Consider the following 24,282-nt stretch of genomic DNA (forward strand, 5'->3'; position numbering starts at 1 on the left):
GCCGTCCGGCAGGGGTCACTTCCCGCTCTCCGGACCTCATCGACTCCATGTACAGGCGCCTGATGTGGTCCTTAAACGGCTTATTAATGCACACTTCAAGTGGCTGCACCTGGGATGTCATCCCTCCCGGGATGACGACGAGCTCGGTGCGGGAGTCGCGCAGCAATCGCTTCACGGAGTCCGCCAGATGACACCGAAACGCGTCGAGCACAAGCATCGATAAGAACCCCAGCAGTGCTCCGGGCCCTCGACACCACACGGACTTTATCCAGTCCAGCACTAGCGATTCGTCCATCCACCCCTTGTCCAGGCAGCGGATGACAGCATTTTTTGGGAACTTCTCCCCCTTCGGCAGCGTCTTTCGTTTGAACACCACGCAGGGTGGCAGCGTGCGACCGTTTGCCGTGCAGGACATTACAGTTACCCGCGTTTTCTCGTTCCCAGTTGATCGCACGGTAACTTGCCTGGAGCCTTTTTGATGCACCGTTAGAGCCGAGGGCATACTGAGGTACACCGGCGTCTGGTCAGTGTTGTCAATCTGGCCCAGCCTTTCGCAAAGAAATCACGTGCTTCTGAAAAGCCACAAACAGCTCTTCGTAGCTTTCTGGCAGCTTCTGTGAGATCGACGTACGCCGACGTAGGGAGAACCCAGCGCGGCGCATGAAGCGAGACACCCAATGCTTGCTTGCCTTGAAGTCCGCCCTCTGAATGCCTTTGTCTCGAGCGATCTCCCTTGCCTTTGCTTGCAGCAGCTCGATGTTCACCGCGAGATGTGCAGCTCGTTGCTCCCGAACAAAGTCCGTCAGTTCTCGTTCCACTTCGGGAAACGCTCCATTTCTCGGTCCCCGGAAACGTTTTCTCCGGCCGCTGCATGCAAAAAGGGCTTCCTTACCCCCAAGCACGTCCAGGCGGTCGCGTGGGTCGACACCACCCATGGCATTTCGAACGCGGCTGCGCTTTCAACCACTGAAGACGTCGACACTACGCAAGCGGAACTTATGGCACTTCTCCGAGCATCTCAGTGGGTTCTTCAAACTTTCACACCAACAGACATCCCACACAGGCTCCTACTGTTCACCAACTCGACCCGCGCTTACGAAACTTGCAGACAAGCGAGCGGGAGCCCCTCAACGTACACGGGAATAGTTGGCGAGTTGCTCGCCGCCTTCCTAGAACTTCGAAACAAGCTCAACATCGAAGCTACTATTTCCTGGGTGCCCGCGCATGCGGGCATTGACGGCAATGAGTGGGCCCACAGCGAGGCGCGAGCAGCAGTTCGCCAGATGGCATCCGCGCCGAACGCATTCCACAACTCAGCCGGCGAGGCAGCCGGCCCGGCCGACCCGTCTGTCGTCAAGGAAAGTGCTAAACAGTGAAGGCGGAGAACCCTACGGCACCTTCGTGAGGAGCGGCAGGAACGTTCGGACGAGCAGTTGCGTCCCGTTCCTCCGATGCCGAATGACTTACGGAGGAGCACTCAGACTCTCGTCTGCCGCCTCGCGACCGACACTGTCCTATCCCCGGCGCTGCGCCATAAGTTCTTTGGCGACGATCCCGACGAGAAGGTGTGTCGCCGGTGCCGGAGGACCGCGACGGCTGCCCATGTTGTCTGGGAGTGCGAGCGCCACGCTAGCCTTCGGAAAACAAAACTGGAGGAACTCCCAGACGAGATCCGTCCGGCGACGTATGTCGATTGGATTCTGCCCACCAGTCTTGACAAGACTATCCTCTCCTTGCTGTGGACAGAGCTGGCGGAGTTTGTCTGCGACAACGACGGCCCCGGTGGACGACTTTGCAGCAGCCGAAGGCGCTGGGACCAACACCCACCCAGACCGCCATGACGGCAACGGCAGATCCTTAGGCCCGCACCGATGCAGACGACAATGGTGCATTATATGTGTGTATGGTATATATATCTATCTATCATATATTATATATAACAGGGCAATAAAGGACGTTCTAACAACAACAACTGGTTCCGCCAACCGCGAATGCTCCGCTCGTTCACGCCGAACTGCCGCTCCGCAGCACAGTTGCCGATGGTTTCGGCAGCAGAAATAACTTTACTTTTAAAGGCAGCCGAGTACTGCCTGCACGGTCCTGACATGGTGTAAAATCACAGAAAATTGTGGCCGTCGTGATGTGTGCCAAGTGATTGCAATGGCCACTGTCAGGGTTGCCGTTGGGCATACCTTCAAAGTAGCCAAAAGTAGCCATACCATTTAATCTTAGCGCCATATTTGTAGCCAAATTGAACACAAGCGATATTATGAATTAAATTCGAACAATCAGAGATTGCATTTTGAATCAACTCAGGATACAGAATAAATACAACAAAAATTTTGGCACCTTTGCTTTGTCACAGGTATGTCGCAAATAAATAAATTATTAAATGTTCAGGGGGCTTGTACATAGTTTATCTAGAATAGATAGTGTTCTTGCCAGAGTAATTTTGACACATTCTATTCAACAACTCAGTTGGGACGTTAAATGTCGAAGTTGTTTTTCCCTGAAGCTGTAGGCCAAACTTGACTCGTAGGATCGCCATGAGTAGGTTCAGCTTCATTTTGTTGCGGATCTCTGTTTTTGTCAAAATCATACAAGAGAACACGCGCTCAGCATCAGCATTAGAAACTGGAAGAGAAAATTTTCAATGCACCTCGCGCCAGGTGTGGAGAAGGGCATTCGCCGCAAGTGTCCTTGTACAATGCCGCTGCATGCCAGAAACTCAAACATGATGTGCGATCAAATGCACCGATAACTGTTTGCAGTTGCCGTATTTCCGACTCTAGCTCGACGGAGGAACATTTAAAAAAATGCAGCGGCAGTTTCAGTATGCCTTCACCACGGCTCTTCGCACTTTCTATATTATCAGGATTGATGGCGTGCAGCCTCCGAAGTGTAGACGAATCATTTGGAAGCCGCTGCTGGAGCTGTATCGCCATCTGCCTCAAGAACTGGAAGCACCGATCCCTCACGGCCCCTTGGTCTTCAGTAGAAACTAGAGAAAGTTTCTCTCTGAAGACGTCACCCAGATCCGCCGTCTCTGGTTGCAAAAAGATAGACCCCATCTTCACCAGGTCTAGAGACAGCAGGCTTTCTGTTGTGTTGTGCCTCAAGACTGGTGGGTGAAAAATTCATCTTAGGACTTCCAAATACAAGTTTTCTAGCTCTTGAAAGACAACCAGTGGGTCGGGCGCATTGGTCTGGAACATTCTGTTCACCCGTCTGACGCTACGGAGAACTGAGGCAAGGAACACGATGTAGGCATGATGTTTTCTGTCCCGATACATCTCTCGCAAAGTGCGCACGTTGTAGCCTGCGCTGTTCTGCTTTCTCAACAAACTCTTGGAGGGCCTGGTACTGCGCCAAAATTCTTTCGATGCAGTCTGCAATAGCAAGCCACCTTGTGTGCGAAAGCGATAAAAGCTTGGGCGGTGGCTCTACACTTTCATCGTCCACCGACAGGCTGGCATGAAGTCTTATAACTATCTTGCCGGCAGCTGCTGTGTGCAAAGTAGTTCTGAGTTTCTCGCACTAATTGCTCAACCGCAGAGGGAATCGCCTCCATCGACTTGGATGCCACAAGGTCCAGGCTGTGGCAAGATCATTTTACCAGGATTAATTCTTTGTTACCCTCACGAAGATGGCTGAAGAGAGAATTGTGTTCGCCGCACATGGCATTTGCCCCATCAGTGCAGAGCCCGATACAGTTCTTGATTGATAGGCCGTGCATCTCCAAGGTCTTCAATACGGTGTTGTGGAGTGTTTCTGCTGTTCCATATGACAGCTCTACGAGATCAAGAAGGGTGGTTTTAATCTTGTTATCTGCTGAATCCAGAAACCGCACAACGATGCACAGTTGCTTTGTCGTGGATATATCGGTTGACTCATCTACCATGAGGGAATAGCTCGAGCATTTCTGTTGTTTTTCCATGCTGTCCGTGAAGTACGGGAAAAGAATGTTTGTAATTATAGCTGTGCACTTTGTTCTGTGCAGATCAAAATCCTTGAATTCGGGAATGCAGAATCCCACCAAGCTCATCCACAGCATTTATAGAAGTGTGGACTCGCTATACAAGGCAATCCTCAACTCTCGGCGAGCCTTTTCATACTTCGTTTGACTGGAAGATGCTAGAAGCTGCGGCAGTTGTTGTTGCGAGCTTGGGATTACTGTGGGCTCGCGGTGTTTCTTGGTTTTGGCGTGCTTGAGCAGGTCACTGTAGTGGGGCCGAATGTTGCAATTGCAGTATTTGCAGTGAGCGGTTGTTCCGTTCTCACAAGATGAAATCCAGCCTGTAACACGTGGTAACAAAAATGCGCATGAGATGCTACGCGACACGCAACTAAACGCTTCACGCATATTTTCCGTTTAGCTTACTGCTCAATTTCTTGTCCTTTCGCCATTCTTCTCGGAACGCACGTGTATTTTTTTTTTTTTTGTGCCAAACCAACGGCGGGCGTCTGGCACGCCGCAGCGGAGGTCTGAGGATTAATTTAGACCGCCTTGGGATTTCTGGTAGTGCAACCTAAAACTTGGTTACACCGAGCGTTCGGTTAGGGTGCCTTTATTTGCACCCCTGCAGGGGGCACCTGTGAAAGCAGGTGTTTGGAGAGTGGCGTCTCCACGGACCCCGAATCATGCGGGCTCGCCCGCCCACGCCTGGCTGTGTGTGGCTTTCCCGTGTCCGGGGAAAAGGGGATCTTGGTAATTGAGCTGAGCCCGGGGTAGGTTTGGACCCGGGTGAGGCAATACACCACTTCGGCCCCCGCTTCCCGTAGACGGGTGTCCTGGCTTGGCCTGACCAGGATGATTCAGTCAGTCGCCATAGCTTCTACTATCCCCTCTTATCTTTCTTCTTTCTCTACTTTTCTTTCATTCATATTCACCATCTTTGACGGCAAGGGCTAACCTTGTCTGGACCCACACTATGTTATAGTGTCTTGGCAGCAGTGATAGTGTAATCTCGTCAGCAAAACCCTTATTGCTATGGCGCATTACCTCCATGTTGGGCTCTGTGGTGGGTGGTGCGCTACAGATGCCGAGCGCCTTCCCATTTCTTATGGGTTCCAAACTAAACCAAAAACTTGATTGGGCCCTGCAAAGGGTACGGACCGAAGTACGCATTAGAGACCCTAGCAAAAATTCCCATAGAGAATTCCCATAGCCTATCGGTTTATTGACACCTATGGGTGTATCGGCCTATAGGTGTATGGGCCTATAGGTGTATGGGCCTATAGGTGTATGGGCCTATAGGTGTATGGGCCTATAGGTGTATGGGCCTATAGGTGTATGGGTCTATAGGTGTATAGGCCTATAGGTGTATGGGCCTATTGCTGTATGGGCCTATTGGTGCATTGGCATATAGGCCATCTGCATGAGCACAAAGGGTATGGTGTGCCTTTATACATTTTATTATGCAAAAAAGGGTCTTGGGGTACACTTGCTCCTGTTATGAAGGCATCTTGACGCTGAACACTGTCACAAACTGAGTCTTGAATGTGCCAGAGCATAGTAGCATACTTCTTGCTTGAAATCCTGAAATGAGCAGCAGAACAAACAAAAAGAGTTAATCGGCGGCATGACAAAGGTGGAGGATGATGTCACCACAGAAAAGGATTAAGGCTAAAGCCATTCGATAGATGACTCGAGCATTTTCAAATTTCAGACTGAAGAAAATAAAATTAAGAGGCTGGATTTCCTTTGTTTTCTGTCTTCATCATGAGCCTAACTGCCTTCAAAACTTATTAAGCGTCAACCTTCTGAAGAAGCTTGAAATTAAATAATGTAAAATTAATATCAGCTTTATGTTTGTGGGATTCCAAACAATGCTTCATTTAGTTTGGTCAACAAATACATAGTAGGCATGTAAACTCAGATCAACTCGGGTAAGTCAGGGGATCAAAGTTTGTCTTAACAGTACCATCCAGTCCACTTTCATAACTTCAAAACTAGTCACATGCTGTCACGCGTTTTATAAAGATGGCTATTTTTTAACCATTTTGACTGCAAAGGCATAGTGGCTCTGCATGAACCAAATACTATGGAAGTGTAACTTCTCAAATGAAATTAAGTATGATCAATGTAATCAATTTATAGTGGGACCACTTCAGTCCACTGCTAGACCAGTAAGACATTTTCTAAAGAAACGGATTGAAGGTAGCATTAAGGAATTTAGTAAGTGTGCTCTGTTGACATAAGCTACACTTTCTCGGACCACACCCGGAGTGAGTGACAACTTTTCTCTATGCGACGCACAGTTCCAAACATAAGAACAGGTAAAGCAAGCACAACTAGTTAAAAAAAATAGCTTAACAAGCAAAAGTGAGCCGAGAAAATAGGGAGCTTTAGAATAACGAGCGCTAATTTATCTCGCGTTACGGACGGCAAAAGCGTTTCTCTGCCTAGCACCCAAAACGCAAGCATCTCACACTTAAAACGCCACCAAGATGTTGCGATAGCTTTTATTTTGAAGTTAGAATGTTATATCTTTAAAATTAAACAAGCTTATCGTCTGGAATAACATTTTTATAGTTGTTTTATACTCAATGCCGCATGTTTCAGTCACTGCCAAGCTGCTCTGTTGTACTTCCGAGGCCGCGACGATCCACAACCCCGGCATGTTTACATTTCTGCCGCGATCGCAAGTACACGCGCTTTGATAGCTTTGAGCTCTGAATCCAACGGTATATTACATTTTCTGTACGCTATGACTATACCAATCGCGGTCGCCAAGTGCGACTCACGCAGTCCCAAGCGGGCGGCGGGCGTCGAAGACGCGATCAGCGGAATGTCGTGGGCGCCGCCATTTGCGGTATCCACGATATTTCCGAGAAATAACGGGCCCCAAAGCCCAAGCCCCAATGCTCGTTTTGGGTCTGCGCATTCGCACTAGCGACGACGTTATTTATTCGAGGTTGCGGACGTCATTCTGAAACTCCCTAATGTTCAAACTTCAACGCGTCTACAATGCAAGCAAAGACCAAACGCATGCTTACCAACTGTGTTCAGGTGCTCGCTAGACTGTCGCGTCGTGGATCTTCCAAGCTCTTCTTGACCATAATCAACATAAGAGGAGACTTCACAGATAGGTAAACTTGAATAAATGAGCACATTTCCATGTATAAAAGCATTTTCGTCCCCTGAAACACACCCGACGCACGACAAGACAATGGCGGATGGCGGATGGCGGGGTTATAAAAAAGTCTGGCGTCGCTAGCGATGGGGGTGCTGTAACTAGTATGAGCTCGATAGGAATAGATAACTGGGCAAGTTGGTGAGAATTCATGTTGAGAGACAACGCGACCGGGATGAGGACAAAAAGGCGAAGAGAACACAGGACAAACGCTGTCCTGTGTTCTCTTCGTCTTTTTGTCCTCGTCCCAGCCGTGCTGTTTTTCAACAATATGAGCTCCTTACAAAATCGAAACCGAAACTGGCCGAATCGCGATGGTGGGGTGCCATAAAAATGTCTTTACAAACTTAGGAATAAAAGAAGGTGAATACAACTATTGTTATAAGCACATTAAATAAATTTGTAAATCATGACTAGTACCGACTTGCCATTTGTTTTGGGTGAAATGGAGTAGGAAGTAGATTTCTTCGTTTCAACCCATCAAGATATTTTCTTTATTTTTCGTAGAGATTACTTTTATTTACACTTTCCTTACAATATTTTATTAGTAAATTATTCTGACGCACCAGGTTCCCAAGTTTTATTTAGAATATTGCCCTAAAATTCATTCAGAAAAGCAAGCATCTCAATATGCTATTTTCCTCTAAATTGTGACTGTACGTGAGTCTCTTATTCTAGCATTATTTCAAGCTACAAAACTATATGAATTTTTATAACCCATTGATTTACAATGATGGTGTGTTATGTAACCTGGGCTTAAACCATTTTTGCCATTCGAAAATATTGAGGAAAAAAAAGCGTAACATTGTTGCATAATTAACTTGACTGATGTACTTTTATGCATGCTGTTCTTGTGTGGACACATTTTTTGCATTTGGAATAGATATTTGCATCACACAGCCCAGGTTACATAACACATGCATCAAATGGGCCGGTGTATTTCTGACGCGGACTATTCTGACAGACATATGTCTAATTTATTCCTATTGCTCAAATATAGACATGCACAATTGGTACATTCCTATTTGAATGATTCAAGGTTTCCACTAGTCAAGCAAGCATTCCTATTTGGCCAACAAAACTTTTGGTTTGACTGATGAAGATTCCTAACCGTCCGATAAAGTCCTTATGGGACCAGTCTAAGTTTCTATGGGACCAATAGGAATGCCTATTGGACCGATCGAAATTTCTATAGGCCCAATAGGCATTCCAATGGGACCGGTACACACTCCTATGGGACCGATACACACTCCTATGGGACCGATACACACTCTTATGGGACTGACACACACTCCTATGGGACCAATAAAACTTCCTATGGGACCTATACACACTCCTATGGGACCGATACGCACTCTTATGGGACCGATACACATTTCCTATGGGACCAATAGAACTTCCTATGGGACCGATACAGATTTTTATGGGACCGATACAGATTTCTATGGGACCAATAGAAATTCCTATCGGACCGATAGAAATTTCTATTGGTCCGATACAAATCTCTATAGGAATTTTTGCTAGGGGAAGCATTTGCACCCGTGGAGAAGTTTCCCTAATTTCTCGTCATGCATTCTGAAACGGAAAAAGCCTTTATCCAAGTTATCCCCTTTCCTGATCTCTAAGACTCTTGAATCTGTAAACGGAAAGAATTTTAAAGCAAATAAAAATGCCATCTGGAGACCTCCTCGTTGAAGTTGTAACCTCTCAGCAAAGCTCAGACCTGCTGGCACGCAACGTGGTTTCTGACTACAGGGTTACTGTATCACCCCACCACACTTTGAACACTACAAAACGCATAATATCAAAAGATGACCTGCTAGAATCTCCCGAAGATGAAATTGTCGATGGCCTTCGTGACCGAGGAGTGATTGCTGCAAAGCGAATTCCTTTTCGACGGGATGGTCAAGAGATGAAGACAAAGCATGTCATTCTGACTTTTGAGCTGATGGCGCTTCCGGAATCAGTGAAAGCAGGGTGTCTGAACTGTAGAGTACGGCTGTATGTGCCAAACCCTCAGCGTTGCTTTCATTGCCAGAGATATGGCCATAGCGCCCAGAGCTGCCGTGGAAAGGCAACATGTGCCAAGTGTGGCAAAAATGATCTCCCTGCAGAGAATTTCAAATCCACCTTGCTGCATCAATTGCAGTGCACCTCACCTTGCTTATTCCCGTTCTTTGCAGAAAATGGAAACAAGAAAAAGAAATTATAACACTCAAAGTGAAAGAGAACATCTCGTTTCCCGAAGCCAGGAAGCGATTCTCCTTCTTGCAGAAGGGGCCTTACTCTTAGGTGGCACGTGTGTGGCATCAAAATCTTCGGTAGGAACCCAGCTCTCTCCTAATGACCTGGTAATTCCACGGCCTCCCCCTGCCTCACAAAGATTCGCTCCACGACTCCGTTTGTCGTTGGAACCGAAGAAACCACAGGGGCCTCCAGATGGCGCAGAGGCAAGAGATGCCTCTGTGCCAATGGAGGGGAGGCAAGAGGAGAGGCGGCAACAGCAGCCTCAGAGAGAAGGCACTGGTGGCTCCTCCATTCCTAAGGATGGGCCATAGAACGGTGTGCCTGCCTTGGTTACTCGGACTCCTCCCAGGAAGAAGGAGGGTGTTTTTTGTTTTAAGGCTTTAGGAGAGGCCTCGACATCTAAGGAGTTGCCCGTACCAGCTACTCCCTCAGCCGTTCAGCCTGAGGAGGAGCGGATGGAACTTGGCGAACCTCCTCCCCCTCGTTCAGTCCCACCTGATGACGCCAGGCTTAAAAAGTCATCCCAGGAAAAAGCTCAATCTGCGAGTAACCCCACGCAAACTGCCCCAGGACACCTAGGGCAGGTTTTTTTTTTGTTTTGCTGTTACTTTAAACCATTTTTAACATGAACACATATAGTTTTATACAATGGAACTGTAGAAGTCTGCTGCAAAATATTGATGACATTTCTTTCTGGACGAGCTAAAACCCATTGCTGTGTGCTTGCAGGAGACATATCTTAACACCCATACAAATGTTTTTAATCGTCACCGCGTTTTTAGAAAGGATCGGGCTTCAGACCACTCTTCTGGTGGTGTTGCGATTGTTGTACGGAGTGGCATAGCGTGTGTGGAAGTTCCTCTGCGTACATCACTAGAAGCTGTTGCAATACGTGTTCTTGCTGATCGTCTCATTACGGTTGTGTCTTTGTATTTACCTCCTCATCGTCAACTGCATCTTCATGAACTTCAAGGATTGGTTCAGGAACTCCCAACGCCTTTTTTAGTTTGTGTGACAAGCATGTAGCGCCCTCTCCCATCCACCCGTCGATGGCCGCCAGACTCGGCGGGCAACATTGGTCACTGCACCAATAAACACCGTGGAGGTTACGTCGCCCCGGTCAGTCATCGTTCACCCTCACAAGCAGGCTGCGTGTCATCTCTTCTCGGCGGGTGCTTCGGCCCCCTTCGTCCACGTTCTAGAAGGATCGTGACACTGGCGACGAGGAACCGTGGCACTGGAGGCCACCAACGTGCACGGTTCGGCCCACGCCGCTGAGAGAGTCGCAACACCGCCCCCGCTCCTGTCGCCATGCTGCTGTATGGAAAGCTCGAGCCGTTCGAGGGAGGTGGGTCCGCCTGGCCAGTTTACGAAGAACAAGTCCACGTGTTCTTCCGGGCGAACGACATGCCTGAGGCGAAACAGCGGGACATCTTCTTGGTCAGCTGCGGGACCCGCGTCTTCAGCCTCCTGCTCGACCACGCCGCACGTCAAAACGCTGGGTGAGCTGCTCGCCACGCTGCGCTCGCACTTCAGCCCGGCGCCGTCCACGCTAATGGAACGGTTGTGTCTCAACAACCGGAGCCGCCGGGATGGGGAGACCCTCGGGCAGTTCGTCGCTGCGCTACGACGGTTAGCGAACACCTGCGCCTTCGGCGACCAGTTGGAGTCGCTACTTCCTGGACCGGTTCGTCTGCGGCATCAACAACCCTGCCATGCAGACGCGACTCCTGGAGCTCCCCGACCCCTCGCTGGACGACGCGGTGTAGGCAGCGCTGGCGATGGAAGCAGCAGCTAAGGACGCCAGCGAGATAGCCCGTGCGGCCGGCTGGCCGTCGACGGAAGCGTCGGAAGCGGCGGTGAACAAGATGGCGGCAAGGAGCGGTGCCTGCAGCCGCTGTGGTGCTGCCCACTCCCCCTCATGGTGCCAGTTCGTCCAAGCACAATGCTTTACGTGCGGGAGAACTGGGCACCTCGCAACTGTCTGCCGAGGGGGGAGGATGAGCGGCGGCCAGCAGCAGCAGCACCAGCCTGGTTCAAGCCCGCGGCCAGGGTGGTCGTCGCAAGATGCGGCGGGGACGAGCGGCACCAGGTCCGGGTACCTCCTCAGCCAGGGTCCACGTCGTGGCCGAGGAACCCCAGATTTTTGACGTGTGGCACACCAATAGACTTTCATCGTCTGTGCCACCTTGGTGTCAGTTGAAATCTGCGGCCACCCCATCACCATGCAGCTGGACACAGGGACCAGCGTGTCGGTCATGCCTGGGAAGCTGTTCAAGCGGACCTTCCCTGGCGTGTTCATTGAGGCGTCGGACGTCATGCTGCGCAGCTATATACTCCGGTCAGCTTTCCCAGGTCCAGGGTCGGGCCCAAGTCAGCGTTCGCCTTGGCAACAGGGAGTCAATCCTTCCGCTTTATTTAACCAAAGGGTCGTCGCCGATGCTGCTGGGCCGGAACTGGATTCACGCACTGGGTGTTCGGCTGCCGGAGTACCAGGAAGCTGCCCTGCACGTGGTGAAAGACGTCCCGAGCCTCCTGACCGACTTCCAGTCCCTGTTCCAGCCGGGGGTGGGCACCTTCGCCGGCACGACAGTCGGCATCAATGTACCCGAGGGAGCCCGGCCTCGGTTCTTCAAGCCGCGTCCGCTGCCGTTCGCCCTGAAAGACGGGGTCACCCAGGAGCTGCAACGGCTTCAGCGAGAGGGGATCCTGGTGCCCGTCAGGACTTCCGAGTGGGCCGCACCAATTGTGTAGTCCTCAAGCGAGACGGCCGCGTCAGGATCTGCGGGGACTTCAAGGTCACCATCAACCCCGTCGCTACCGTCGAGAAGTACCCGCTGCCTCGGATAGAAGATCTCTGGTCGGCTCTGTCCGGGGGACAGAAGTTCTCCAAGTTCGACCTTCGAGATGCCTATCAGCAGCTGGTGCTCCAGGATGCCGCCCGGAAGTATGTCACCATTTCGACTACCATGGGACTCTTCCAGTACACTCGCCTACCGTTCGGTGTGGCCTCAGCCCCAGCCATCTTCCAGAGGGAGATGGACAACCTATTCAGGAGCTTAAGGCACGTGGCGGTGTACTTGGACGACATCCTGGTTACCGGTACCGACAATGGGGACCACCTGCAGAACCTGCGCAAGGTCCTGACACGATTGCAGGACGCCGGTCTCAAGCTGAGGCTGGGCAAGTGCGTGTTCTTGACCCCTAGCAAGGAGTACCTGGGACATATCATCTCCCAGGCTGGCCTGGCCCCGGCACCCCGCAAGATTGAGGCCGTGCTCAAGGCGCCGAAGCCCAAGAGCAAGAAGGAGCTTCAGAGCTACCTTGGCCTCCTCAACTTCTACAGGAGGTTCCTGCCCAACCTGTCGACGCATCTAGAGCCGCGGCATCACCTGCTTTGTGACGGTCAGCAGTGGGCCTGGAAGAAGGAGCAGGATTTGGCCTTCTAGCGGAGCAAGGAGCTGGTCGTTAAGGCTCCAGTGCTGGTGCACTTCGATCCGGCCAAGCCTGTAGTCCTCACCATAGATGCGTCGCCGTACGGGGTAGGAGCCGTCCTGTCGCACCGGGGTCAGGATGGTCAGGAACACCCTGTGGCGTTTGCTTCTTGTCGGCTTCATGCGGCGGAGCAACGCTACAGCCAGCTCGACAAGGAAGGCTTGGCCCTAATGTTTGGGGTCGAGCGCTTCCACCAGTACCTGTAGGGCCGGAAATTCGAGGCGGTCACGGACCACAAGCCACTACTGGGGCTGCTGGGGCCTGACAAGGCAGTCCCAGTGCAAGCATCGCCTCGTGTGGTGCGCTGGGCCTTGACGCTGGCGGCCTACAGCTACAAGCTGGTCTACCGCCCTGGGAAGGACCTGGGACCTGCCGATGCCCTGAGCCGCCTGCTTGTGCCGGAGGTGCCTGCTGCCGTTCCAGAGCCAGCTGACGTATTCCTGCTGGAGCGGGCCCACCCGGGGGTGCTTACCAGGACTGCGGTGGCGCAGGCGACCAGCCGGGACCCGGTCCTGTCTCAGGTAGTCAAGGCGGTTGCCCGAGGGGAGGAGCTGTGTCACCAGGCGTACAGCCACAAGACCGCCGAGCTGAGCTTGGAGCAGGGCTGCCTGCTGTGAGGTTCCAGGGTGGTGATTCCACAGAGTTTCTGGGCGAAGGTCCCCCGCAGGGGGCACCTGTGAAAGCAGGTGTTTGGAGAGTGGCGTCTCCGCGGACCCCGAGCCGTGCGGGTTCGCCCGCCCACGTCTGGCTGTGCGTGGCTTTCCTGTGTCCGTGGAAAAGGGCATCCTGGTGGTTGAGTCGAACCCGGGGTAGGTTTGGACCCTTCGGAGCCCCCCGGGTGAGGCAATATACCACTTCGGCCCCCGCTTCCCGTAGACGGGTGTCCTGGCTTGGCCCGACCAGGATGGTTCAGTCAGTCGCCATTTCTTCTACTATCCCCTCTTTTCTTCCTCTTTCCTCCTTGCTCCTATTCTTCGTTTTCACCTTCTTTGGGTGCAAGGGCTAACCTTGGGTGGCGACAGAAGTGTCGCCACCCAAGGTTGCCTTTATGCCTTATGCCTTTACCCAAGGTAAAGGCATAAATAAGTGTGGATCTCTTGATCCACACTTATTTATAGCATCCTAGTAGCACTGATAGAGTAGCATACTCAGACAAGCCAGACCTGTTATGAGATGTTTCCTATCCCCTTGTTGGACTCCGCGGTGGGTGGTGCGCTACGGATGCCGAAGTTTCTGCCCTTCATATGGGTTCCAAGCAAAAAACCTCCCCCGATCGGACCCTAAAGAGGGTCCGGACCGAAGTATTTAACAAAGAGACATCAGCTGCTGCCCAGAATAGCTTCAGCCACTTTCTGGTAATACACTCAGAAAATGAAAAACCACTTGCCAAACTTTCACCGTCTCTTATTTCAAAGACTTTAGAAAACCTAATTGGTAAAAACTTCAAAGCAAAGAAACTAGCATCTTGCGACTTGCTCGTTGAGGTGGAAAACGGAGTGCAAAGTGTTGTTCTTTTAGACTTAAACAAGAACTCGGACTACAAAGTATCTGTCACCCCACATCGCACCTTGAACAGCTGCCAGGGCGTCGTCTCAGAGGACGACCTGCTGGAATCTGGCGAAGAGGAGATCTTGGAGGGCCTTTCCGGGCAGGGTGTGGTCGCCGTGCGACGCATCTTCATACGCAGAGACTGACAGGAGAGACCATCGAAGCACTTAGTCCTCACTTTTGCTTCCACTGTGCTGTCCGAGAACATCAAGGCAGGCCATCTTCACTGCAAGGTACGCCCCTACATACCAAACCCGAGACGATGTTTCAAATGCCAACGATTTGGTCACAGCTCTGTTACCTGTCGTGGGAAAATAACATGTGCAAAGTGCGGAGCTACGGACCATCCAGCTGACGCAGGCGAGGGTACACTTCTCAAGTGTGTCAACTGCTCTGGTGCCCACCCCACTTACTCTCGAGCCTGCCCAAAGTTTCAGGAGGAAAAGAAAATCCTAACACTAAAAATCAAAGAAAACCTCACTTACCCTGAGGCGAGGAAGCGATTTTCCTTCCTCCAAGGAGGCACCTATGCCGAGGCGGTTGCCAGGGGGGCAGCGCCGCCACTAAAGGCAACGGTGGGCACTCAGTACAGTCTTCGCGACTTGGAGTGCTCACCCAGCCCCCCAACCACCAGCGAGGCCTCTGTGGGTTCTCAGACCCCAGCGGCCCTGCCCAAAGCCCCATGTGCCAGGACGGTTCCCCATCATCCTGGCCCTAAGCCCCGAGTGGTGCTTGACACCACTCCCTCTCAGAGCAGCGAGGGGCCCACTCCTTCCACTTCACAGCGGGAGGAGGAGGCCATGGAGGTATCTGTTGATCCAACAGAACCACCTCCACCCGCCAAGGGAGGCACAAAGCATACCCCCGAAAAGGGGGACCAAAAGAAAAAACCTCCTCGAGTCACTGCCCCGAGTGTACCATAGCTTGTGTCCACTCGCAACTGTGAACCCCACAATTTTAACTATAATTTAATTAATCTGTGATTAGTCATTTTAGTTTCATGCAGTGGAACTGTCGGGGTCTCCTTCATGATATAGATGATGTTCACTTTTTACTTAATGAGCTACGCCCAATAGCTTTAGCATTACAGGAGACCTATTTGACGTCCACACATACCCAAGTTTTACGAAACTATCACCTCTTCCGGAAAGACCGCCCATCTCGTTCATCCGGTGGTGTTGCCATTGTTGTGCAGCGTGGAGTGGCATGTGCCCAGGTCCCCCTTGACACGCCCCTTGAGACTGTGGCAGCACGAGTTCTTACGGACCGCCTCATTACTGTTGTCTCACTGTACCTTCCACCACACACCCCCGTACATATTCATGACCTCCAGAAGCTTTTAACTCAACTTCCACAACCTTTTTTAATCTTAGGTGATTTTAATGCTCATCCCACCATGTGGGGCAGTGCACGAGTTTATTCCCGCGGAAAAGTGATTGAACGGTTTTTATTGTCTTCAAATTTATGTCTTTTAAATAACAAAGCCCCAACCTTTTTTAGTGCTGCACACAACTCTTTCACCTGCATTGATTTATCTATTTTATCACCGTCATTGTTTCCTTGCTTTTCTTGAAAGGTTTTACATAATCCATTTGGCAGCGACCATTTTCCAGTCGTTTTAGAGAGTGTGGTTGACGTTTCAGCCTAGCTGCTACACTTGATGCTTCACTATTGGCCACTCTGTCCCCTGATGAGGCTACAACATATGTTACTCAACAGATAGTCAATGCAGCTGAGCACTCTATCCCACGTACCTCCGGTAATTTGCCAAAAAAGTGCAAGCCATGGTGGAACAAGGACTGTTCAACCACACTTACAAGACAAAATAGAGCCTGGGATGTCTTTCGTCGGTACCCCACCATGGACAACAAAATTGAATTTAAAGGGATTGTCCGGCGAAAACCGGAAGTAGTTAACCTTTTGTGCTGATTACGTAGAGGAGGCCTCAATATACATGTTTCTTATTTTTATTTCACTATATGATGCTCGACTATTCGTAAAAACTGATATAAGAGTAGATACGATACTGCACGTCAAATTTCGCCGATATCAATGGCCGTCACCTGAAGCTGCTACGTGACTTCACAAAACACAAGATATCGTCGCATGTAGGCTTGCGTGTAGGTATCGCAGCTTTGGAAGTCAGTCGTCGATCGATATTTTATATTTTGTTTCTTATTATATGACCTGTTAGGCTGTACCCTGTCGAAATACGCCTCTTGTGATGAAATTCTGACGTGTGTGGGGAAAAAGAAGACCGCGTCTCTTAGCGGGATATTACTCGAAAACAGCCGTGTGCTTCGAGCGAAGAAACGTTGGAGCGAAGGAGGTTGGAAAAATATGCTGTACCTGCAGTTTTCGTGCACACGCAACGGCGACGGCGACCAATCGAACGAGGAACGCTTGCCAAGAGAAGGATGCAGGTAAGAGTGCTTTTCGTAGCTCTGAAAAAGCAATCAACCATCTTCCCAAGTACTCGTTTGAGGTTTTTGCGTGAGCTGTGGGAGCATGCAGCGCGAGCGGGAATGAGCGCACTAATGCCCCCTTGAACGAGCGCTTCTGCTGTGGGAGTAGACACCAGCCAAGCCAAAAGTATAGGTGAAGGAATCAGCGGGGAAGCTTTTGACCTCGGATGGCAATCTTCATAACGGACGAACGCTACGATGACAGCACGGTGACGAGGATTTTATGGTTTGTGGAGCTCGGTAACTATCTTGGGGGAAAGCGCGTACGCTTTTCATTCAAACGTATCGTTCAGTGGCTTCACGGCAGATATTTTACTTAGGATTGAGTGATTTACAAAGCCATGTGCGTCGTTTTATTTTCAATAGCGACTAGCCCGGTCGTTTCTAATGAGACAGAGAAATCGGCTCACAAGCGTCAGAGCATGAGTTCTTGAGATATATATTGCTAAAAATAGCACAACTATTCACCGAAGCTTGACTCCCTGACATATCATCTACTGCCAGCCATGTCAGGAGGGTGCGCTCTGTCTCTGCAACGAATATTGAGAATGCACGGAGAGAAACCTGAAAATCAAAAGAGACGCATATATTTAGATTTTGCCGGCAGCCGGCACAGCAGCCCATGAAAAAAATTGCTGGCAGTGGTTCCCCATTGGCTGGTTTTAATTACCTGACTACTGTGGGCATAATGTTGCGGTTGATAATTAGGGTTGTTCGTTTTCGGGTGAAACCCGATTTTACCCGATTTTTACACCCCGAACATGTTTCAGGAGAATTGGGTTAAACACAATTTCTCCCCGAAGTCCAAAACCACATAACCAATCTATTTATTTTTACGCCACACGGAGTTTGCGGTGCACACACGCCATCTACCCTACCTTGGGACAGCAGTGACCTATAGTTCATTTCGCAGGCTGCTTGCAGCACTGTGGACGCTACACGGCTCTCAACCAACCGCCCAATGAGCACGCCCAACTCACCGCGACATTCTACAGAGGCCGGCTGAAGAAAAGCGACAATAGGCGTTGGGGCCTCGGAGGGACATTTCCGTCCCCCCACCGTGCAGTTGGAACCGGCTCGGCACGCCACATAGCTTCGGCCCTTCTGCACGCAGCTTGTGAAATGCACTATCAATCCCTCTTCGACCGCTGTTAAGTGTCGACGCCCAGCAGGGTCTCGGGTAGCATGGCCATCTCGCTGGCGGTCTACCTTTCTCACGAACAACGTTTGAGCCAGTCAGTCCTGTAAACAGATCGGGACGACTTAACAGGTTTATTCCATGGCGAAATATCTGATTGAAGGTGACCGTCCATCGAACGGTCGGGGTTCTTGTTGACACCTGAGGGGGAGGAGGATTCCGTGGGCGGTGCTTCCCTTGAAGCGACGGACGGCAGTCGGAGCTGGAAAACCCTGATGTCCTTCCGATTACCAGCTTGAAACAGATCCCCAATTTTAACACGTTGGCATTAAGGAGCTCGTGATACCCTCCAATAATAATTAAAAAAAAACAAATGTTTTACTGAGTACATTTGTAGATTTAACCCGAAAAAACCTGAATTTCGGAATGTTTCCACCAAAAACCCGATTTCTCCCCGATTATCAGCGTGAAAAATAGCTCTCGATTTTTACTCCCCGAATTTCAAAAAAATATAAAACCCGAAAACGAACAACCTTATTGATAATGTGCCGGTAGCAAGCAAAAAGAATGCCGGCTGGCAGCTCTGATGAAGATTTTCAGTAACACTCATTCATTCTTTGCGTGTATACATATCATGCCAGTTTGCATACTGGGACTGTGTGAGTTTCCCAAAAACACAACATTCCAAGATAGTGTATTTATCTTTCACTATCAATAAAATATAGAAGTAGAAAGGCGGCAAAGGTCAGCAACACAACGAAGGTTAAAACTTGCTCATGTGTGTATTTTATCGGTTTATATTTATTAGGCCATTCGGACAGCGTGAGTATTCTGTCACAGCATAGGATCATCTCTTACACGCTGTAGATAGAAAAAAATTGACGTAGTGCATACGACTGCTATCCTGGGGCTTCTACCATTTGCAACACAATATAGTACACAAATTAGCGAACACGAGTACAATGTATCCACACACGAAGCTCGCAAATTTGTGGTGCACTAACCTAAGCCCCCCATGAACTAAGGAGCAATGTAATCTAAGTCCCAACCCAAACCGCCCCTCCTCCCCCCTCCCCCAAGAACCGTAGTACTGTAACCCAGTTTTAGACAAACCACAAGAGGCGGCAAAACCCAACCCGCAGGTATTGCTGCCCGACCAGCAACAACAAGGCCAGCCGGCCAATAAGAGGACACTGATGTTAGTTCATTTAGTGCAAAGGTGCAGGCGAGCTGGATAAGAATGAAGAGTAAAAACCCCTTTGAGAAGGTGAACCAGCGAGAAACACAAATCTGCAAAAAACAGCCGGCAGTTTTTTTTAACCCAAGCTGCTATGCCGGCTGCTGGCAGTATATGCACTCCCAATAAAAATTAATGTTACCTTGATTGTGTTTCCATGTCAGCAGTTTGTTGAGGCTGTTTTCCTCCGAGGATTTGAGAATGCATTCCCAGACATTGGACACCCTTCAATAACTTGTTTTAAGTTACAAAATCAAGCAGCTGATGGTTGTGATCCCACGCACTGCTCTTCACCAGTTGATCTAGCCAAGGTTAGTGGCATATGGAGTACTCTTGATTGATGTATTAAAAAGTAATGTGCAACGAAACTCAGTAGTTTCAAGGTAATAGCAAATGACAAAATAGAGAGCTGGGCGATTTGGTATGAATTCTGGCTGCAACGCAAAAGACGTGGATTGAGGAAGAAGACAGGACGAGCACTGCCGTGTCTTCTTCCTCCGTCCTCGTCTTTTCATGTTGTAGCCAGCATAACAAATGGTTACAAATGATCTAAAGCTAACTACTCTATAGCCCTTAAGGACAAAGGAAGTTTGTTGTCAAGTCATTGGGAGCCAGGTGGTAAGAGTTTCGATCCTGGCAACCAGAAACACATTGGCTCATTGTTGCTGGTATTGGCCCCGGTTGATGAATGCGTTTTTGTTTTCACAAACGAGTTGCATGCGAGCCAACAAAGAATTTTTGTAAAAACAGCGGCTGGTTTCAGGTGCTCGGAGGCTGATGCTCCTACAGTTGAAGCTCACTGGCCCGACAAGAACATCACTCGACTCGTCATCTTGCCCCAATGGATGGCAGCTGCAGTTTGGATGGCTACGCATGCTACTCCTTGCTGTTGGAAGCAACCCAGGAAGGTAGAAGACTTTACTAAGTAAACATTTTGTAGTTAGTAGCTATTACGCATTTCCGAGTAAATTCCACTGCATTCTGCTTGACACTATGAATAAACAAGTCACATTCTAGGCTCATGGCACTGTGCTAAACTTGTCTGTATTCTTGATAGGCTGCATACCACCTCCATGGTGCAGCCATGCAGACACTAAATAGCTCCACTCTAGCGGGCATTTTTTTCTGAGGAGCGCTTGACTGGTGGGATACATTTGTATTACTGCTGATCTCGGGACTCGCCCATGTGAGGAAGACGGAGGAGCCCATCAGCGCAAGCCAACTGCCTATATCTCTATCTTTGTCACCATAGTCTCAGTGAAAGGAGGGAGAGGATTCTGGAAAACAATCAAGCTCAGAGATCACTATTGATAGGGCCGGATAGTATAAATAAATAAAAATAACTACGAGCCATTTTTACAGCACTTTGATCCTGTCTGCTTCATGTGGATGAGTCCCGACGTAAGCAATGGTTATAACAAGGGTTCCGCATTTTCGGTTTCTGTGTTTTCGAAATTCGGCATACTTTTTTTGGTGTTTATTTGAAAATTCAATTTTCGTTTTTGTTTCGGCGTATATTTATGCCCACAAAAGTATCGGCTTTTTTCGGTGAATATAAAAAAACACCGATGGACACCGGATCAGATTATCCTTGTAGCTCAGATATTTGTGATCACTAAAAGAATAACGGCACAGATACATTGAAAAAGAGAGGGACACTTTATTTGGCATATGTGTGCAACTGTTACAGAAACAAAAAAACACAGAAGTACAAACAGGTCAGTTGTGAAGCCTATGCCCAAAATCATGGAACTTCACCTTTTGTATATCAGGATTACCGTGATTTTATTATAGTACACACACACATGTACTTTCCCAGGATCTCCTCATTGATCCGCACTCTTTCATTCCTTTAAATATGACACTGACCTTCGAGGATGCCCTCTCAACGCTGACACTACTGGCAGGCTGAGGAGATGAAGCGCTGCCTGAGCCAAAATCAACCAATCAACCGATTGTGACCACCAAAAGAGACACGTTGCGACGTTTTGAATCACAACACAACATGCAGAGCTTGCATCAAGTCAGTCTTCCTTGCAACGAGTTTGAAAACATGCTCGTACATGGCAAAGTCATGGGGCATTTCGGACTTCACATTCCAATCGATGATGCGCACATTAAACCATAACGTCGTGATGGCACCCGTGTATCTCATACATTCGGACTCGTTTCGATGGACACTGTCGTTCCACTTTTCCGCCATGGCTCAGCAGTACGACTGGAAGGTCAAAGTGACCTTTTCCAGTTAAAACTAAATTTTAGAAAATGGATTCAACATACTTTTATCAGTTTAAATCAAAAATGCCGAACCTAAAAATTGACCTTTTTCGGTTAAAACCGAATTCCGAAAATGGATTCGGCATACCTTTATCGATTTAAACCGAAAAATCCGAACCGTAGTTATAACGTAAGCTGCCATTCAAGCGCTCCTTAGAAAGAAAAAAAAATAACACCCGCTCACGTAGGGCTATTTAGTATCTTCATCACTGTACACCTTAATCGGTGGCAACACCACAACATATTGATTTTGTCTCCCAAGCAAACGTCAATGTTGGCAGATGGACGTTTTTTTTCAACCCATGGCATGCCGAGCTTTGCTCAAAGGCGGGCACGCAGCGCAGCATGGTTCTTTTGAACGAGGCGGAGGCATGTAGTGACAGAGAGAAAATGTTTATTAAAATGAAAACAGCTCGGCTGGCTCTTCAGATTTACCATGTCGTGGATCTACTGGATCGGGAGTGGCAGTAGGTGGCAGTTGGAGTACTGAAAATCGTAAAAACAGAATTGTAGGAACAAAAAGCATTACAACTGTGCAATTGCAGTGTTAGTGCAGTTAATAAGTGCTACCTGATTTTGAGACATTGGGGTTATTAGGAATTGGGTGTACCAAGTTGTGAACCATCATTCTGCACAAACTTCAAATGCTACCTTATGGCAGTAGCTGTATATGCCCCATACCCCAGCCAATTGGTGGTGTGTGACTGTGATTGTTGCGACAGTGTGGGTTGCCTAGGCAGCAACAGTGGAGAGAGTAGCGTGTGAAGCTGCGTGCGTCTCGTGTGACAGGGGAGGAATTTGGCTCTGTATCCGGCGGCTTGCAAAGTGGCAGAGGCAGCTCTTCATCAGCAGGCTGAGCAGGTACCTCAGCAGAAAGCAGCGGCTGCCAATGCATGGAGAATTCGGCGGATGGGCTGCCAAGGCTGCAGTGTTGCAGCTTCGATGAGCTCAACAGATGGACAAGCAGCGAGAACAGTGGTGAATGTGTAGACTTTCTGTGAACTTTACCGTAATATAGGGTTGTGATGTGTTTGTGTAGTGAGGGGATTCCACGACACACTCAAAACAGTGTAGAATGTGTGAACATTCTGATAACATCGTAGTTAACTTATATGCGGCATATAGGCCTGTGATATGTGTGTGTGTGGTGTGCTGATTGTGTAAAACTGTATAGGCTGCTCTGCTTTCATGTCATTGTTATTGTCATGTCAGTGTTATTGCCTTCATCACTTGTGCGACTTTCAATGAGGTGTCCGTTATTGCTGTATGGAAAAAATTGCTGTTGGTTGTCTGTTATGACAGTTAGTTGTGCCAATCTGGTCAGCTTTCCATTTATGGCAATTTGTTGGTTTGATGCAGTGTCATACTTTGCCATAAGGTTTGCCTGTGTCATTATTTTTACCCTAGTGACCATTTGCTGAGCTTTGGTCTCTTGTACTGTTGTGGGAAAATGCTTTTGCAATCAGATTTTGTGACTGAAAATGCTGTTGGCTTTGAATAGACATACATATCTTGCAGTTTTGTCATATCTTTTCTTCAAAGGGGCAATTATTAACATGCATAATATGCGGAAAAGTAAAGTGATGTTATTTGTTCACAAAAAGCCTCTACGATTTGGTACATTTTATTCATCCATAATCTGACAGTTCCCATGGCTTTTGAGTAGACGTCCATACTTAGTATCTGCTTGTCATAAACATAGTTTGAGGTAAGTGCTGTATTTTTTATAAAGCAGGGAATTCTGCAACGTGGGAAAGTTTCACAGAAAAACCAACCCATGTTCAAGTCAATAAGCTATGTGCCCTATTATTTGCAATTATAAATTTATTTTATGGTGCTTAATTGTGGTGTTTAATTGTTTGATAACATACCGTAAAATACTGGGCAAGCGCCCATTTAAAATTTTGAGGTAGTAATGAAAAAATGGGGGATGGGCGCTTGTCCGGTCATCAATTCTACATATAAAGGTACTGTGCATATTTTCTCAGATCTTACAAATTTGGGTGTGGGCGGATGCACGGTATTTTACGGTACTTAGTAAAGTTACTGGCAAGGTAACTTTGAAGGAGCATTCAGGTGTCCTCCCTGCTGCCATTTGTAGTGTCATGACTGCATAAGCATACTTGTAGCTAATGTGATGCCACATGCAGTCAGTGCACTGTAAAAGGCAATGTGCATGACCAGGAATTTCTGACCGCTCCCTTCGAGGTTCTTGTCACGTCGGTGATGATAGCTTCTAGCTCAATTTGCCTTTTAATTGCACTAAACATAACATGTTTGACAATGTACCGTGCTACAAACAAGACAGCAACATACTTGGAAAACTCACCTATGGCCACGAAAATAGTTGGTAAGACGGTGATGGAAAGGCCTCCCGTATCTTTCTCAGGACGCAACCTGGCAAGCGATGGCGATTTGACCTACCGCAGTAGCGCCACACCCAGCTCACGAACACCCGGTATGCAGTGTACCTCAGCTTTCTGCATGGAAATAACGAGCTTTATTACAGAAAGTCGTAAAGCTACTATCACAGATTTATATGCGCTGAGAGTCAAATGAAGATTTCTTGACTTATTTTGATCCTAGTAATGTACCCGTATTCCCAAATATTTGCATAGGCGAAGTGATCTTGGTCCTAAGTTTACATACCTGTTTTTATCGTTCGTCTCCATAACTGTAGGAGTGAAATGCTCCATCATCAGAGCATGAACCTCCAACGATTCTCGATGAAGGCGTAGC

General features: G+C 48.8%; 1 protein-coding gene, 2 long non-coding RNA genes and 1 pseudogene across 4 annotated transcripts; 2 read left to right on the forward strand and 2 right to left on the reverse strand.

Annotated features, from left to right (window-relative positions):
- The first annotated feature begins 1,218 nt into the window (after positions 1 to 1,218).
- On the forward strand, positions 1,219 to 1,901 carry LOC120837040 (annotated as a pseudogene).
- Positions 1,902 to 5,397: 3,496 nt separating this feature from the next.
- On the reverse strand, positions 5,398 to 7,180 carry LOC115311344. The gene is made up of 2 exons (XR_005714791.1): positions 7,000 to 7,180; positions 5,398 to 5,539 (listed from the first exon to the last, which is right to left on the reverse strand). It is a non-coding gene; the product is annotated as an uncharacterized LOC115311344 (long non-coding RNA).
- Positions 7,181 to 16,416: 9,236 nt separating this feature from the next.
- Positions 16,417 to 23,632, forward strand: LOC115327579. 2 transcript variants are annotated; one of them, XM_029988632.4, is made up of 3 exons: positions 16,417 to 16,849; positions 20,030 to 20,174; positions 22,333 to 23,632. In XM_029988632.4, the coding sequence occupies exons 1-3, from the start codon at positions 16,767 to 16,769 to the stop codon at positions 22,531 to 22,533; spliced, it is 429 nt and encodes a 142-aa protein (XP_029844492.3). In that variant the 5' UTR covers positions 16,417 to 16,766; the 3' UTR covers positions 22,534 to 23,632. The 2 variants fall into 2 exon arrangements, 1 of the variants encoding a protein (XP_029844492.3); XR_006076569.1 differs by having other exon boundaries at positions 16,421 to 16,849; positions 20,030 to 20,191.
- LOC121833222 lies at positions 21,347 to 24,277 on the reverse strand. The gene is made up of 3 exons (XR_006076570.1): positions 24,193 to 24,277; positions 23,873 to 24,023; positions 21,347 to 22,029 (listed from the first exon to the last, which is right to left on the reverse strand). It is a non-coding gene; the product is annotated as an uncharacterized LOC121833222 (long non-coding RNA).
- Positions 24,278 to 24,282: the final 5 nt, after the last annotated feature.

This window comes from Ixodes scapularis, unplaced genomic scaffold (genome assembly GCF_016920785.2).
Source record: "Ixodes scapularis isolate PalLabHiFi unplaced genomic scaffold, ASM1692078v2 PGA_scaffold7__128_contigs__length_106722199, whole genome shotgun sequence".
NCBI lineage: Eukaryota > Metazoa > Arthropoda > Arachnida > Ixodida > Ixodidae > Ixodes > Ixodes scapularis.